Source organism: Nerophis lumbriciformis, linkage group LG22 (genome assembly GCF_033978685.3).
Source record: "Nerophis lumbriciformis linkage group LG22, RoL_Nlum_v2.1, whole genome shotgun sequence".
NCBI classification, from domain to species: domain Eukaryota; kingdom Metazoa; phylum Chordata; class Actinopteri; order Syngnathiformes; family Syngnathidae; genus Nerophis; species Nerophis lumbriciformis.
In genome coordinates, this window is record NC_084569.2 from 3359383 (window position 1) to 3378262 (window position 18880).

The 18880-nt window shown below is 42.0% G+C and overlaps 1 protein-coding gene across 1 annotated transcript in view; it reads left to right on the forward strand.

The window, feature by feature from the left end:
• LOC133615650 (tubulin-specific chaperone D-like) overlaps positions 1-18880 on the forward strand; it is an 88223-nt gene that overhangs the window by 1664 nt on the left and 67679 nt on the right. The window contains exons 3-13 of the mRNA XM_061974398.2: positions 1053-1150; positions 5385-5486; positions 5576-5722; positions 8195-8250; positions 9763-9895; positions 10267-10312; positions 16025-16157; positions 16260-16381; positions 18466-18526; positions 18617-18691; positions 18770-18864. Coding sequence (XP_061830382.1) covers positions 1053-1150; positions 5385-5486; positions 5576-5722; positions 8195-8250; positions 9763-9895; positions 10267-10312; positions 16025-16157; positions 16260-16381; positions 18466-18526; positions 18617-18691; positions 18770-18864 — 1068 coding nt within the window. The remainder of the gene's footprint in view (positions 1-1052; positions 1151-5384; positions 5487-5575; positions 5723-8194; positions 8251-9762; positions 9896-10266; positions 10313-16024; positions 16158-16259; positions 16382-18465; positions 18527-18616; positions 18692-18769; positions 18865-18880) is intronic.

Genomic DNA, 18880 nt, shown 5'->3' on the forward strand with positions numbered 1-18880 from the left:
CGGCGCACCTCTTTTTTGTTGCCTCTTCAGCAGCGCTGCAACACTCAGATCTTCTCAGTTTCTAGCCGATACTACATAAAAAATAACGTAAAATAACGCAGTAACGCATCATGTAGTAACGGTAACTGAGTTACTGAATATAAAAAATAACGCGTTAGATTACTAGTTACCGCCGATAGTAACTTTGTAACGCGTTAGTCCCAACACTGCTTATTACCAGGCTGAGAACCATATTACCAGATGAGAACAAACCCACTCTTGGGTATGTTCTCATCTAAAGATCAACCTCATGTTTACGTCTCATTACCAGGCTGAGAACCATATTACCAGATGAGAACAAACCCACACTTGGGTATGTTCACATCTAAAGATCAACCTCATGTTTACGTCTTATTACCAGGCTGAGAACCATATTACCAGATGAGAACAAACCCACACTTGGGTATGTCCTCATATAAAGATCAATCTCATGTTTACGTCTCATTACCAGGCTGAGAACCATATTACCAGATGAGAACAAACCCGCACTTGGGTATGTTCTCATCTAAGGATCAACCTCATGTTTACGTCTTATTACCAGGCTGAGAACCATATTACCAGATGAGAACAAACCCACTCTTGGGTATGTTCTCATCTAAAGATCAACCTCATGTTTACGTCTCATTACCAGGCTGAGAACCATATTACCAGATGACAACTAACCCACACTTGGGTATATCCTCATCTGAAGATTAATCTCATGTTTACGTCTTATTACCAGGCTGACAACCATATTACCAGATGAGAACAAACCCACACTTGGGTATGTTCTCATCTAAAGATCAACCTCATGTTTACGTCTTATTACCAGGCTGACAACCATATTACCAGATGAGAACAAACCCACACTTGGGTATGTTCTCATCTAAAGATCAACCTCATGTTTACGTCTCATTACCAGTCTGAGAACCATATTACCAGATGAGAACAAACCCACACTTGGGTATGTTCTCATCTAAGGATCAACCTCATGTTTACGTCTCATTACCAATCATCTTTGCTTCATGTTTCAGAATGGATGGTCAATATGATACTGGAATATGTTCGGAATGAAGACTGCCCTTCTTCCCTGTTTCATTTGAGCTTCCAGTTTCTTTACATCATCTGTAAGGTCAGCAATTACTGCCATTTAACTAAAAAATGTTTATTGGAACTGAGCGGGTCGCTCCAAAATGTAGCATTATTGATGCTGGAATTTAGAGAGTTTAAACCACAGGTGTCAAACGTACAGCCCGAGGGCCGGATCAGATGAGTTTGCTAAATATAAAAATGAACCTGAAATTTTTGAATGAAAGAAACCGCTGTTCTAAATGTGTCCACTAGATGTCGCAATAGTAATTATTTGTATCTTTGCAGATCAGTGTTTTTCAATCACTGTGGGAGATTATGTAATTTCACCTAACTGGGTTAAAAGTAGTTAACCAATAGTTATAATCCGCAAGTAATAACTTTAATGATCCACAAGGGAAATTGTTCCACACAGTAGCTCAGTTACAAAGGATGGAAAAGATGGAAAGGACAATGCAGGCAGTGTTTCCCACACATTCATTTATTTGTGGCGGCCCGCCACGAAAGAATTACGTCCGCCACAAATGGATTTTTCGGCTTTTGACTCGCTCGACCGCTCATAAAAGCAATGGGACTCTGTCTGTGAATGTACCTTGTAGTTACAACTCCGGTGCAGTAGGTGGAGGTAGCCTACTATGCATTGTAACTCCGCCAATAGCACTTAATTCACCTGGTGGGCCAGAAGAAGAAGAAGAAGACGGCGGAGTAAAAGAACGGACCGACCGGATCAAAATACGAGGGTAATATAGGTTGTAGGTAGATAAGTTATAGCTGCATCGCTCGCGGCTCGTCATATATTTAACGTTAATCCGCGATTTCACCGAGCGTTTCACGCACGGTGAGCAGCCTAACGCTCCTTCATTAACACCGCCGCTGTTGTCACGTCACGTGTTACAATACTGACGAGCTAACGTGTCCAGGTTATAACCCTGTTGTCAATAAACACACGTGGAGACGGTGCTTCAAATACTGCATTAATAATGAAGCTAAATTGTCCACTGTCCACTGCAGCATGTGAATGCAATGAAAAGAATCAAATCTGAGCCAACCAGCTGTTAAAATGTTGTCCAGGTTAATGTTTTGGCCATTAAAGGCCCTTCATTTCAAGATTTCAACTGTGATCGGGCTTTAAACAGGTGGCTGACCTGTTCAGATGGCTGTAACTCAGGGGTGCTCACACTTTTTCTGCAGGCGAGCTACTTTTCAATTGATCAAGTCGTGGGGATCTACCTCATTCATATATATCATTTATATTTACTTATTTATGAAATATATGTTTTTGTTAACAAGTTAAAGGTGTTTAATGATAATGCAAGCATGTTTAACACATATAGTTAATATTGTTAACAAGTTAAAGGTGTTTAAATATAATGCAAGCATGTTTAATACATATAGTTAATATTGTTAACAAGTTAAAGGTGTTTAATGACAATACAAGCATGTATAACACATATAGTTAATATTGTTAATAAATTAAAGGTGTTTAATGATAATACAAGTATGTTTAATACATATAGTTAATGTTGTTAACAAGTTAAAGGTGTTTAAAGATAATACAAGCATGTTTAACACATATTGTTAATAAATTAAAGGTGTTTAATGATAATACAAGTATGTTTAATACATATAGTTAATATTGTTAACAAGTTAAAGGTGTTTAATGACAATACAAGCATGTTTAACACATATAGTTAATATTGTTAACAAGTTAAAGGTGTTTAAAGATAATACAAGCATGTTTAACACATATAGTTAATATTGTTAACAAGTTAAAGGTGTTTAAAAATAATACAAGCATGTTTAACACATATAGATTCCTTTCTTTCATGAAGACAAGAATATAAGTTGGTGTATTACCTGATTCTGATGACTTGCATTGATAGGAATCAGACAGTGGTGCTGATAACGTCCGCATTTTCGAATGGAGGAGAAAAAAAGTCCTCCTTTCTGTCCAATACCACACGAAAGTGGTTGGTTTTTGGCATCTTATTTGTCCAGCTTCCGTACTCCTTTGTATACACTTTACAAGAAATACATTGTCGGCAAACTTCGTAGCTTGCTAGCTTGTGCACGCCAGCTTTCTGAGACTCTTATTTTGTTAGCGCAACTGTGCAGTCGGTCTTTGGAGTTTTGACGACGGGTACGGCGCCAGAGTCTGTTGAAATAAAGTGTTTCTCGCCTTCCAGTCGGTAATTTTAATGAGCTAAATATGTACATAAAGTGTTGTACTTATATTCCAACTTCGCGTTCTTCTTGGTCATCGCCGCTGCCGCCGTCAACCCCCCGCCCCCCGACCACACCACCACAAATAGATGCCTGTCCTGTGGGAAACACTGTACTGATATATTATATGTTTATATCACATATACAATACATAACAATTACCATGTACAATATTACAGTATATGTAACAGCTGCAGCATAAAATAGAGAGTAAATCCAGTAGAAAATAGACATTATAAACAAAGAGAAGTAGCAAACATAGAAGGTGTCAGGTAATAGACATCATCTATTGCTGTATGGCGAGTGATTATACAGCTGGATGGAGTGCGGAATGAAGGAGTTCTTGAATCGATGAATCTTGAATAGATTTTTCTCTTGTTTGCTGCTGAAAAATGCTCTGGAGCAGGGGTCTGCAACATTTACTATCAAAAGAGACATTTTACTGCAATTTCAATGAAAGAAAAATAGTACAGAGACCCAAAACGTAACACAGCTTATAAACTTTTAAACATTTTCATCTTTTTAATTTTCATTTTACAGGAAATTAAACTCTTTTTCCTTTCTTTTTTGGAAAACATTCATGCTTAGCTTACCCACACTCGAGAAGTTTAAACTGAACACACAGGCTTCCGGTCTCTTTTTCTTGCCTCTCTTGTGCCTCGGAACTCACTCTTTGCGAATTCACGGCATCACAGACAGTCGGAAATTATAGATTAATTTAAAAAATATTAAACTTTGCTCACACCGTGTATGGCGAGGATGGTGTTCTGCTGACCTCGACTGCGGATGTTGTGGATCGGTGGAGGGAATACTTCGAAGACCTCCTCAATCCCACCAACACGTCTTCCTATGAGGAAGCAGTGCCTGGGGAATCTGTGGTGGGCTCTCCTATTTCTGGGGCTGAGGTTGCTGAGGTAGTTAAAAAGCTCCTCGGTGGCAAGGCCCCGGGGGTAGATGAGATCCGCCCGGAGTTCCTTAAGGCTCTGGATGCTGTGGGGCTGTCTTGGTTGACAAGACTCTGCAGCATCGCGTGGACATCGGGGGCGGTACCTCTGGATTGGCAGACCGGGGTGGTGGTTCCTCTCTTTAAGAAGGGGAACCGGAGGGTGTGTTCTAACTATCGTGGGATCACACTCCTCAGCCTTCCCGGTAAGGTCTATTCAGGTGTACAGGAGAGGAGGCTACGCCGGATAGTTGAACCTCGGATTCAGGAGGAACAGTGTGGTTTTCGTCCTGGTCGTGGAACTGTGGACCAGCTCTATACTCTCGGCAGGGTCCTTGAGGGTGCATGGGAGTTTGCCCAACCAGTCTATATGTGTTTTGTGGACTTGGAGAAGGCATTCGACCGTGTCCCTCGGGAAGTCCTGTGGGGAGTGCTCAGAGAGTATGGGGTATCGGACTGTCTGATTGTGGCAGTCCGCTCCCTGTATGATCAGTGCCAGAGCTTGGTCCGCATTGCCGGCAGTAAGTCGGACACGTTTCCAGTGAGGGTTGGACTCCGCCAAGGCTGCCCTTTGTCACCCATTCTGTTCATAACTTTTATGGACAGAATTTCTAGGCGCAGTCAAGGCGTTGAGGGGATCTGGTTTGGTGGCTGCAGGATTAGGTCTCTGCTTTTTGCAGATGATGTGGTCCTGATGGCTTCATCTGGCCAGGGAGGTGTTTCGGGCACGTCCCACCGGTAGAAGGCCGCGGGGAAGACCCAGGACACGTTGGGAAGACTATGTCTCCCGGCTGGCCTGGGAACGCCTCGGGATCCCACAGGAAGAGCTGGACGAAGTGGCTGGGGAGAGGGAAGTCTGCGCTTCCCTGCTTAGGCTGCTGCCCCCGCGACCTGACCTCGGATAAGCGAAAGAAGATGGATGGATGGATGGATGGCTGGATAAACTTTGTTCAGTATGGCGTTAAAACAAATCTGAGGGAGCCACCACAAGTTGTAGACCTCTGCTCTAGGAAAAAATGCCTAGTAGGAGACCTCAAACATAGTCACCATGAAGTTGTTTGCATGTATGCAACAATCCGATGTACAAATACAAATGTGTGTGTCTGCCCAGGTGAGAGGCTATAAAATCTTCATGCGGCGTTTCCCTCATGAGGTCGCTGACATCCAGCCGGTTTTGGAGTTGCTGTCCAGGCAGGACCCTACAGACACAGAGGTATGATCAACACAAGAACAGCTTTGTCGTCTAGTTTATCAGATGCTAAACAAGATTGTTGTTGCTTTATAACCATGTTCTTATTCCAGACATGGGAGACACGCTACATGCTGTTACTGTGGCTGTCCATGACGTGCCTCACACCCTTTGACCTTTCTCGCCTCGATGGTCATTTGGAGTCTGAAGGTGGCCAAGCCAGAGAGCCTATCATGGACCGTATTCTGGCAATCACAAAGGCAAGTTGAAATGATGCTAAATTTAAAAAATGAAGTGGAACCTCAAAGGTCAAATGTTTAACTAATTCAAGCAATTTCGATTTCCACCAACATTTTGTCAACAAATACACCGGAAATATTTCACCCTAGGAGGCGCAGCTATAGGATAGAGTTGACAATTGGGAAACGTTTTCAGAGTTCTTTGCACGCATGTTATAGAGTTTTACTTAACATTTTTAGTGTTACTAATGCAGTGACGTGCGGTGAGGTTGATGACTGGTGAGGCACTGACTTCATCACAGTCAGATTTACAAACATATGAACCCTAAAGAGTATCTTATTCACCATTTGATTGGCAGCAGTTAACGGGTTATGTTTAAAAGCTCATACCAGCATTCTTCCCTGCTTGGCACTCAGCATCAAGGCTTGGAATAGGGGGTTAAGTCACCAAAAATGATTCCCGGGCGCGGCGCCGCTGCTGCCCACTGCTCCCCTCACCTCCCAGGGGGTGATCAAGGGGATGGGTCAAAGGCAGAGGACAAATTTCATTACACCTAGTGTGTGTGTGACAATCATTGGTACTTTAACTTAACTTTAACTTTACACATACAAACTGTAGCACACAAAAAAGCACATTTAAAAAAAAACGTTATTATGGTCTTACCTTTACTTAGAAATGAAGTCCACAACTGAAGCCCTCACTTCAACTTTCCACGTGCAAGATTGAATCTATTTAAAAAAGTGTAACCGAGGGTTTATAAATGTCGCCTATACTGTATGAAACTACAAAATAACAAACACGGAGGCTCCAGTTTACACGAGGACCACTTTATTTACCTTCTTTCAAAAACCTACGCTCCACTCCGTGTCATCACTTCCGCTCTTAGCGCCTTCGAAATAAGAGCTCAAGGCATATACTGTATAACAGCGCATAACAGGAACTTAACATCACAAAGAGAAAGCCCATAAAATAGGTTACAAAAGTTATTTAATAAGAAGCCAAAAAGTGCAAAAACAATATTGTTCGTGTTGGAGGAGTTGTGAATTAGGTACACCTGCAGTCTGTAGGTGTACCTAATGATGTGGCCCTGCAGTCATTCACAACTCCTCCAACACCAACATTATTGTTTTTGCACTTTTTGGCTTCTTATGAAATAACTTTTTTAAATAGATTCAATCTTGCACGTGGAAAGTTTAAGTGTGGGCTTTAGTTGATATAACAATTCTACGGCGGGGGTGCAGGAAGCGGGATTACTGGAGCCTCAGCCAGTGCGTCTTTTGCAGCCGTTTTATGATCGCTCAGCACAAGAAATACTTTACACACATACAGTTGTTGACAAAATACACTGTACATTATATACCTCAGCTAACTAAACTATGGAAATGTATAATATAATTCATATAGCAGTACGGTCTCACTGCACAGCAGGCCAGCAGTTAGCCGAGTCCGCAATCCATGTTGAGGCACTGAGTGACGTGCCTCAACTGGCTGCTGTTCACCGCACCGTCTCTTCTCAGTATTTGAACGGCAAATGTGAAAATTCAGCGATTTTGAATAAAAATAATCTAAAACTGGTGAAGTTAAATGGAAAATAACTTTATAGTATACTCACTGGATACATACAACAATTTAATTAATTTTTTTTCTTTTTACATTTTTTTTCTTTCCTCTAGTGACTGCACGTCACTGTACTAATGTTTGTGAATTATCTACTGAATACAAAACATTATGTGGTACATTACATGGGACATGTAAGTGTCGAAAAGACAGCCAAAGTAATTTAGTAGATGAGAATAAAGCTAAAGGTAAAATATAGTGTAGAAAAATGCACCCACTTGCAGGAAATAGTCTTGGTTTTCAAAACTTTCTTTAAGGGCTTGCATGGCAGCACTTTGTGCTGATAGAAATGTTCCTCTTTACTCAATACTCAATTTAATACGTTTTGAAAATAAGCTTTTAATTTATCAATGCACTTATTTTATGCTAAGCTTTGGTCAGGTCAAACTAAATGTACTTTATTTTGGTCTTATTTCCTGCGATTGATTATTTTTTACACATGCAATGCAGCTAAATGGGATTTTTTTGGAATGTTGCCTATCTTTCACAATCCTTGTGTAAGACAAGAATACATAGGTATTTTTTTGCATTGTAATTTGTAGGGGTGTAACGGTACACAAAAAGTTTGGTTCGGTACGTACTTCTATTTAGAGGTCACGGTTCGGTTAATTTTCGGTACAGTAAGAAAACAACAAAATATACATTTTTTGGTTATTTATTTACCAAATTTGTAAACAATGGCTTTATCCTTTTAACATTGGGAACACTATAATAATTCTGCCCACGTTAATCAACATTAAAGTGTTGGACTTTAGTAGTTCAAATGTATGTGTAACTACTAAGCATCCAGTAGCAGTATTACTTGCATGATTTTTTTTAATGGTGTGTCTTTATTTAACAATGTTTGAGTCAACAGTAGCATTTTCTCTTTGCAGTCTTATCTGGCGGTCAGTGATAGTTCCAGGGATGCTGCATCCGTTTTGGTATCCAAGTAAGTCATATTACTGTTAAAAAAAGCACATTCATTCAACGTAAGCAACTCTTACAGTTTATTATTGCACATATTATTGCACACTTAACCACAAATAGTGGACGCATTAGTTACACTTATAAAAAGCTCTAAAAATGCCCATTTTTGTTGCTCCAAACCCAATGACATGCCTCTCACGGTTATTTAAGACATTGTAAATTTGGCTTTACATATTAAGAAACAATGACAGGCATACAGTATTGTACTTAAAAAAACGTACAAAGTAAACCTAAAAGTCCTGCTGGGAAAAGTTGAGTGAACTGACTTGGGAGACAGCGCCCTCTGCTGGGTACATAGCTACAGAACGTTTCCCCCACATTTAAATGGTGCCATCATGTTCATTTAAGATAACGTACAAATAATACATTTAAGATAACGTACAAATAATGTATTGGATCGGAAAGAAAATGAATGGTATCGCTAAATTAGAATTTTTTTGTGGGAAAATTGACTTTTTTACACTGAGTTTTTATACACAGAATTTGTGTACATTAAATTTTAACATTTAATTTTTTTCTGCACTGATTTTTTTACACAGAATTTTTTTGAAACATAATTATTTTACACAGATTTTTTTTAAACATTTTTTTTTACACTGAATTTTTCAAAATGGAACTGTTTTATTCTGAATGTTTGTACATAAAATTTGAAACATTAAACAAATATTTTTTCTGCACTGAATTTTTTTACACTGTAGCTTTTTTAAACTGATTTTTTTGACACTGTTTTTTTTTTTTACAATTAATTTTTTTACACTGAATTTTTTTTTAACCTACATTTTTTTACACTGGATTTTTTAAACTGAATTGTTTTATTCTGAATTTGTAGACACACAATTTTTGTGCATTTATTTTTTACACTGATTTTTTTTTTGTATTTAAATTTTTTTGCACATATTTTTTTTTTTACACCAAACTTATTTTACACTGAATCTTTTTTAAACCTGATTTTTTTCAAAATTGAATTGTTTTATTCTAATTTTTTTCACATTGAATTGTTGTATTCTGAATTTGTGTACCGGTACACAGATTTTTTGTGCATTCATTTTTTACACTTTTTTTTTTTTTTGCATTGAATGTTTTTTACACAGATTTTGTTTTTACACCAAACTTATTTTACACTGAATCTTATTTAAACAGATTTAAAAAAAAATGTAATTGTTTTGTTCCGAATTTTTATACACTAAATTTTTGTACATACATTTTTAACACAAAATATTTCTGCACTGAATTTCTTACACAGATTTTTTTTTACACCAAATTTATTTTACACTGAAGCTTTTTTAAACTGATTTTTTTACACAGATTTTTTTACAGTGAGTTTTTTTTACACATAATTTTTTTCCAACTGAATATTTATACTCGGAATTTTTTTTAAACTGAATTTTTATGCACATACTTTTTCTGTATTAATTACACTGAATTTTGTACACCGACTTTATGTTCTTGACTCATGTATAATTGTCGTTTACAGGTTCATGACACGTCCTGATGTGCAAAAGAAGTGCCTTAGACACTTTCTGGACTGGAGCCTTACAACCATATTCCGAACAAATGACCAGTCCGTGCACTCCATTATGTTGCTGGATGGAGCTCTCCAGTCCCTGGTAAACACCCACTCAGGTCACATGTGATAGTGTGTGTACATTATTGTAGTCTATATTGTAAGACGATTTAATATCCAATGCTAAAGTACTGTGATTTAATTGAATTGAAGCCACATGACACGTCGGATGTTTTTGTTAAGCTGGAGGTCAAATGACTTCCTTTTTAGCTAAGGTGATGTCAGCCAAGCAAGTCATTGTATTTGTGGCCCTTGAAAAATGTGTTTCTATTATATCTCCCTGTTTTGTTATCCACATTCAAAACGGAGGCCTGCCCACAGAAACAATGTGTTTTTTCGTCGATCTAATAAGTGATATTAATGTAAAAAGAAGTTTGAACGTGTCTTATCTGCATCTTGTCTATGTTCCAACAGGCGACACTTTTTAAACACGGAAAACGCGATGACCTCTTACAGCACGGTAGGTTCCCCTTAGGATGTTCACCAGAGTATATTTGACGTGAAACATTCAAGATGTGATTCAAGTGTTGACTTTCAGCATTCATTTAAAACAGGCCTGGGCAATTGTTTTGACTCAGCGGCCAAATTTAGAGAAAAAATTTGTGTCTGGGGGCCGGTATATCTCTTTTTTAGATATTTTTCACTAATACAAAACCTCACAATAATGATTGAATGCTAAAAACTTAATGACAGACCGCTAGAGATGCGCGGATAGGCAATTATTTCATCCGCAACCGCATCAGAAAGTCGTCAACCATCCGCCATCCACCCGATGTAACATTTGATCAGAACCGCACCCGCCCGTTGTTATATATCTAATATAGACGATGCAAGGCATTAGTGAGGTTATAAAGCTTTTGCCTGTTAAAGAAAGGAGACTGATCCAATGCAGCACAGACATTCGCGTGCCACGCTGTCACGACCCAGACGCACACCAGTGCGCAATCATATGGGAGCCGCGCTGAGCGCACCTCCAAGCGCGTCTCGCTGCCGGCGACGGCCGGGTATGGGCCCGACGCTCCAGCGCCATCCATTTTCAGGGCTAGTTGATTCGGCAGGTGGGTTGTTACACACTCCTTAGCGGGTTCCGACTTCCATGGCCACCGTCCTGCTGTCTATATCAACCAGGGTGAGCCCCACCCCTTTCGTGAGCGCACTGCGCGCCGAGTGACCCCTGTTACGCGCCCCCGGCAACAGGGGTGGCGGGCAGGTAAGCTGCGCGGGCGGAGCGACCCCTGTTACGAGCCCCCGGCCACGGGGGTGGCGGGCAGGTAAGCTGCTTACCTGCTGCGCGTGACGTCGGCCGCGGCGAAGGCAGACGAGGCGGGGTGTCGGTGCGGTGGTGACCCTGGACGTGCGTCGGGCCCTTCTCGCGGATCGCCTCAGCTACGGCTCCCGGTGGGGCCCTCTTGGGGGAAGGGGCCTCGGTCCCGGACCCCGGCGAGGCGTCCCTTCTCCGCTCCGTAAAAGTGTCCATCTCTTTTTTTTTTTCTTCTGTTGTGGCATATGCTGCAGGTGCCTGCTCGTTTTTCGTATGTGGGTAACAACATTTAACTATGTATATATATTTCCCAATTGGTTTAACTGCCACCCGCCTGAATCTATTTAAAATCTTTTTTTTTTTTATTTCAACCGCCCGACCCGACCCGACCCGACCCGACCCGACCCGGGGATAAAATCTAATTTTTTTTTATTTCATCCGCCCGATCCGCGGATAATCCGCGGACTCCGCGGTTGTGCCCGCAAACCGCGCATCTCTACAGACCGCCTTGAAAAACAAAATGGAATTCAAGATTATTTTACTGAATGAGACACCCAGAATGTACATGAAAATAAAGAATGTGGGATTTACAATATTAACTACGAACGATAAATAACTCAATCCTACCAGCACGTCTTCCTATGAGGAAGCAGTGCCTGGGGAATCTGTGGTGGGCTCTCCTATTTCTGGGGCTGAGGTTGCCGAGGTAGTTAAAAAGCTCCTCGGTGGCAAGGCCCCGGGGGTGGATGAGACCCGCCCGGAGTTCCTTAAGGCTCTGGATGTTGTGGGGCTGTCTTGGTTGACAAGACTCTGCAACATCGCGTGGACATCGGGGGCGGTACCTCTGGATTGGCAGACCGGGGTGGTGGTTCCTCTCTTTAAGAAGGGGAACCGGAGGGTGTGTTCCAACTATCGTGGGATCACACTCCTCAGCCTTCCCGGTAAGGTCTGTTCGGGTGTACTGGAGAGGAGGCTACGCCGGATAGTCGAACCTCGGATTCAGGAGGAACAGTGTGGTTTTCGTCCTGGTCGTGGAACTGTGGACCAGCTCTATACTCTGGGCAGGCTTCTTGAGGGTGCATGGGAGTTTGCCCAACCAGTCTACATGTGCTTTGTGGACTTGGAGAAGGCATTCGACCGTGTACCCCGGGAAGTCCTGTGGGGAGTGCTCAGAGAGTATGGGGTAACGGACTGTCTTATTGTGGCGGTTCGCTCCCTGTATAATCAGTGTCAGAGCTTGGTCCGCATTGCCGGCAGTAAGTCGGACCCGTTTCCAGTGAGGGTTGGACTCCGCCAAGGCTGCCCTTTGTCACCCATTCTGTTCATAAGCTTTATGGACAGAATTTCTAGGCGCAGTCAAGGCGTTGAGGGTATCTGGTTTGGTGGCTGCAGGATTAGGTCTCTGCTTTTTGCAGATGATGTGGTCCTGATGGCTTCATCTGGCCAAGATCTTCAGCTCTCACTGGATCGGTTCGCAGCCGAGTGAGAAGCGACTGGGATGAGAATCAGCACCTCCAAGTCCGAGTCCATGGTTCTCGCCCGGAAAAGGGTGGAGTGCCATCTTCGGGTTGGGGAGGAGATCTTGCCCCAAGTGGAGGAGTTCAAGTACCTCGGAGTCTTGTTCACGAGTGAGGGAAGAGTGGATGGTGAGATCGACAGGCGGATCGGTGCGGCGTCTTCAGTAATGCGGACGCTGTATCGATCCGTTGTGGTGAAGAAGGAGCTGAGCCGGAAGGCAAAGCTCTCGATTTACCGGTCGATCTACGTTCCCATCCTCACCTATGGTCATGAGCTTTGGGTCATGACCGAAAGGACAAGATCACGGGTACAAGCGGCCAAAATGAGTTTCCTCTGCCGGGTGGCGGGTCTCTCCCTTAGAGATAGGGTGAGAAGCTCTGTCATCCGGGAGGAGCTCAAAGTAAAGCCGCTGCTCCTCCCATCGAGAGGAGCCAAATGAGGTAGTTCGGGCATCTGGTCAGGATGCCACCCGAATGCCTCCCTAGGGAGGTGTTTCGGGCACGTCCCACCGGTAGAAGGCCACGGGGAAGACCCAGGACACGCTGGGAAGACTATGTCTCCCGGCTGGCCTGGGAACGCCTCGGGATCCCCCGGGAGGAGCTGGACGAAGTGGCTGGGGAGAGGGAAGTCTGGGCTTCCCTGCTTAGGCTGCTGCCCCCGCGGCCCGACCTCGGATAAGCGGAAGTAGATGGATGGATGGATGGACGATAAATAACTGAATATCGACAACATATGAACGTCACACACCCTCTTGGTCTACATATTTTCCAATCAAGCAGAACAAAACAAAAAAACTCACCTACGATCTGATACGCCTGATACATCACTAAGCTTTAGAACTTTTGTTGTAAAAATATCCTTCCGCCTCCGTCCCTGACACCCACATTTCAGGCTGGCCACTCTGGAAACACTCTGTGGAAACGCTCCCCACCCACACTGCTTGGTGCCTCGTCTGAGCTGCTGTGACCTAGATTACCATAGTAACTAATTAGATTACCATAGTAACTAATTAGATTACCATAGTAACTAGTATATCATGCCAAAGTGCAGATTCCAACCATTGAAATACTTAGTATAGTTCAAGACTTACAGCCATTTGAATACATCACTGCACATCATAATGGCAGCTACACTTTCAATTTTAAAGATCTAAAAAAATAATTTGGGAATGTCCAGCGGGCCAGATTGAAAAGCTTAACGGGCCGCATGCGGCCCCCGGGCCTTAATTTGCCTAGCTCTGATTTAAAAGGTATCACCAAATCAGCCATGTGTGGTACAGTGGTACCTGGGTGTTTGTAATTTAACCCTAAAGACCAAATCATCCATCCATCCATCCATCCACATTTAATAGAAAATAATACAATGTAAAGTAAAAAGAGCACCGTAGCAGCAGATTCAGTGCAAATAATTGTTGAGTGCACAGATGGCCCGAGCAAAGAAACTCCCTGAGTCTAAATGTATGTGATCTGACTGATCTGTAGTGCCTGCCAAAAGGCAACAGTTGGAACCAGTGGTTTCCCAGGTTAGAGGAGCTAGGAACTTTGTTGCTCTGCTGAGGTAGCGAGAGGCAGCAATATCTTTTTTTTTAGCTTCTCTCGCCATTCTATTCAGGGCTGTTTTGTCTGCTGCAGCAGTGTAATGTACTGAGTGAGTTACAGTAAATCAGGAGGGCTTCCGTGGCTACTCTGTGAAGGCCATCAGCAGCATCCCCTCCACGCTGTCCATCCTATGCACTCTCAGGCCCTGGAATCTCTAACGGGCCTATTTCACCATGGCAGTGGTGTTGGTTGACCCGCAGAGGTCCTTGGACAGCTTTTGCTTCTAGTCACAAAGATTTGTGAATACAAATAATAGTGTCTTGGGCAGATGTTTGCATGCAAACAGATTAGTTGTCTTTCAAAATAAAAGTAGATCCTTCCATTTCATAGAAATGTGCTTTTATCTATCCATGTTTACATACCTGCCAACTACTCCGGTTTTCCCGTAATTAGTACGGTTTTCATCAACCTATTCCGGGTTACGGTTGCAGTGATAAAAAATACGGTTTATCATTAATTTAAAAAAAATTTTTTTTTTTAAGTTTTATTCACGAAATCGCGTAACAACAATCACAATCGACACTGCTTCCCATAACTTCCTATCGAGCCATTCCGAATGCCATGCGCGAGGCTATTTATAGCACCGCTGCCAAGCACGAGGCACCAGTTGCCATTGTTTCCAAACGAGCGAACGATCATGGAATCAGCCGGAGAAAAATCGCAAACGAGTCTTAAACCGAAAAGAAAACTGCAGTCATTCCGTGAAGAATATTCAAAAGCCTATCCGGGAATAATTATCCGTTCCAAAAAGGGTGAAAACTACGCAAATTGCACCTTGTGCAGACACGATTTTTCGATCGGACACGGAGGAATTAGCGATGTAAAAGACCACGTTGGGACAAAAAAACACAAGTCTAATGCCGGATTTTAGCCACAAAAAGGTAATGACACCAATGTTATCTATTGGAATTGTTTAGTACTGTTATACTGTTAAAAGTGTTTATACTATTTATGCTTTCAAGTCCAAGTTGAAGAAATCTTGTTAAATGTTGACAGCATAACTACCAAAATACAGAAGTATGTCCTTAATATTTTTGCAGTGCTATTTCTGTTGGAACGTTCAAATGATTACATTAGAGATGTGATGTGCCACTTTTCAAGTGTCTGATGGCTTCCATTAATTTTCATGAATTTTTCATATTTTGAATTCTTTTGAAAGGCTTACAAAAAAACTACATTTGAATTGTAATTCCATGCTATTGACAGGACTATTAATTTTAATGAAGTTAGCTTACCATGTTTACAGTATGATAATTGTGATAGAAATGTGAATTTTAGGCACAGAATATTTTTTACAATTGAACAAGGCAGTAGATTATACAAGCTTGGACAGAAAGTTAATAATGACACCAATTTTTTTTTTTAATGGAATTGTTTAGTACTGTTTTACCATTTGTTTACTGTAAAAAGTGTTTATACTTTCAATGAACAAATTGAAGTCTTGTGAAAGGTTGACAGGATAACTGGCATTAACTGTCAAAATAATTTCAAACTATTGAAGTTAGCTTACAGAATAAACATGTCAATCAACCCATATGATTTTTGCTGTAATATTTTTGTTTTGAAAAGTCACTGTGACTGATAGAAAAGTGATGGTTTTAGCAACATTTTAACCTGTCTGAATGCTAATAATCATTTTGCGTCGGGGGGCGAAGCCTGAACCCCCCACCAGGACTTTGTCCTGGCCCCTGGACCCTGGCTACTAGGTTTTTCTGATTTCAAAAGTTGGCAGGTATGATGTTTATCATTATTTTAAGTGTTTTTTATTACCATGAATGCTATTGTCATCCTACAGCTTCTACAGTTTTGAAGTGTCTGGAACAGAAACATTTGTCAGAGAGCAGCGAGGCCATGCTAAGGAAGCTCAATGTCAAACTCATTCAGAGACTGGGCCTCACCTACCTGAAGCCTTGCTTGGCCCATTGGAGGTCAGACACAAACCTGATATCTGTTCATTTAACATAAAACATGTGCTGCTCGTTAGCTTTAACATGACAGACTTGCTCCTCCATGTGTGTTGATGTTTTTAGGTACCAGAGAGGAAGCAGGTCCATAGCATCCACCCTTTTGACCAACACTCCCTCAACAGAGCCCGGTGGGACACAAGCGGAGGAGGATTACGACATTCCTGAAGAGTTAGAGACCGTTATTGGTGAGGTTCTAAATAATACGTACATCTGAAGCATACCTGCCAACTACTCCGGTTTTCCCGTAATTAGTACGGTTTTCATCAACCTATTCCGGGTTACGGTTGCAGTGATAAAAAATACGGTTTTTCATTAATCCATCCATCCATTTTCTACCGCTTATTCCCTTTGGGGTCGCGGGGGGCGCTGGAGCCTATCTCAGCTACAATCGGGCGGAAGGCGGGGTACACCCTGGACAAGTCGCCACCTCATCGTTTTTCATTAATTAATTTTTTTTTTTTTTTTAAAGTTTTATCCACGAAATCGCGTAACAACAATGACAATCGACACTGCTTCCCGTAACCTCCTATCGAGCCATTCCGAATGCCATGCGCGAGGCTATTTATAGCACCGCTGCCAAGCACGAGGCACCAGTTGTATGGCGTCACATTAGTGCCAAAAATCAGAGCGCATAAAAACTGTTATCGCGCGCTGATTCTCCACTTCGTGCGCGCGCGCGACACCATTTTGCGCGCGCGTGGCGCCTTTTAGCGCGCGCGCGGCGCCTTTCTGCGCGCTCTCTGTGTACTCCTGGCATTTCTCCTCGCGCTGTCATGTTTCTTTTTGGCACTTTGGGGGCGGGTATGCTTATACGGCCCCTCCTTTCTGATTGGTCAGGCGAAAAACGCTGAAAAATGCTCAGAGCCAATCAGAAGTATAGCAGGGCAAGTCATCGTCAATATCTATCAAGATTTACGGAGGAAGAAGTGGATAAAAAAATGTTGCGCGCTGATGAAGGTTATTTCATACCACATAAACACAATACAGGGTAATACAAAATGTGACCCAAATAAATAATAAGACAACAAACACCATAATCACATCTTTCAGCCAGAACTGGTCCACCAGCAATAACATTATTTTATATTTTCACTTCTTCTTGAACATTTGTTTTCTAATTTATGGAATTTCTTTTGATTCAGCCATAAAATTAATGAATTTATCTTTGAATTTTGTTTTTAAAATGTTAAAAATAGCTTTTAATAATGTATTCTGAAACAGTTTAAAATAATCAGAGAACTGACTAACACTGACCCTACACAACTATGTTGCACAATTAAGTCTTTTTTTTTTTTAAAGCGAAAGAGGTCATTTCAACAGGTACAGCATCCTATGTCATATCTACATGTAATAAGATTTGTAACAAGGCAAACCGTTTGTAAATTGGTCGAAAATCGAGCAAGTTATGGTAATTTAATTAGTACATGTACCATTGACATCAATGTAATGATTGAGGCTAGATGTCCGAAGTAAGATGGCTACAACGTTGCTACGCTGGAGAATGATTGGTCATATGAAAAATGCTCACAGCCAATCAGAAAGGAGGGGCCGTCTAAGCATACCCGCCCCCAAAGTGCCAAAAAGAAACATGACGGCGCGAGGAGAGATGCCAGGAGTACACAGAGAGCGCGCAGAAAGGCGTAACGCGCGCGCAAAATGGTGTCGCGCGCGCGCACGAAGTGGAGAATCAGCGCGCGATAACAGTTTTTATGCGCTCAGATTTTTGGCACTAATGTGACGCCATACAGTTGCCATTGTTTCCAAACGAGCGAACGATCATGGAATCAGCCGGAGAAAAATCGCAAACGAGTCTTAAACGGAAAAGAAAACTGCAGTCATTCCGTGAAGAATATTCAAAAGCCTATCCGGGAATAATTATCCGTTCCAAAAAGGGTGAAAACTACGCGAATTGCACCTTGTGCAGACAAGATTTTTCGATCGGACACGGAGGAATTAGCGATGTAAAAGACCACGTTGGGACAAAAAAACACAAGTCTAATGCCGTTGCTAGCGATACAAGTGGAAAACTTTCAACGTTTTTCGTCGCCCAAACAGTGATGGTTTTAGCAACATTTTAACCTGTCTGAATGCTAATAATCATTTTGCGTCGGCCTGAACCCCCCACCAGGACTTTGTCCTGGACCTACCGGGGCCTGCGGCCCCTGGACCCTGGCTACTAGGTTTTTCTGATTTCAAAAGTTGGCAGGTATGCTGAAGTTACCTTGCCTCTGTAGAAGATAATCCAATGTGTTCTTGGATGTGTTGTCAGAGCATCTACTGGTGGGACTTAAGGATAAGGAAACAATTGTGCGTTGGTCTGCAGCAAAAGGGTATCAATGTTCTTAATAGTAAAACATTCTTGCTACATTTTGGTGTTGCATGTCTCTAAATATTAAACTGTGTGGTTCTAACCCGTTAAGTGTCGGGAGGGTGACTGGGAGGCTACCCAAGGAGCTGGCAGATGAGGTGGTCGCATCAGTCCTAGATTGCTTCAGGTACTTCACTGCTTTCATGCTGTGCTGTTGTTTAGTAGCTGTTAGTTGTTAATAATAGTGTGTGTGTTCATGTTGAAGCTTCCAGGAAACAGACAACACTTGGCATGGAGGATGTCTGGCTCTGGCGGAACTTGGACGGAGAGGCCTGCTGCTGCCTTCCAGATTGACAGACGGTAGGTGGCCGGTATT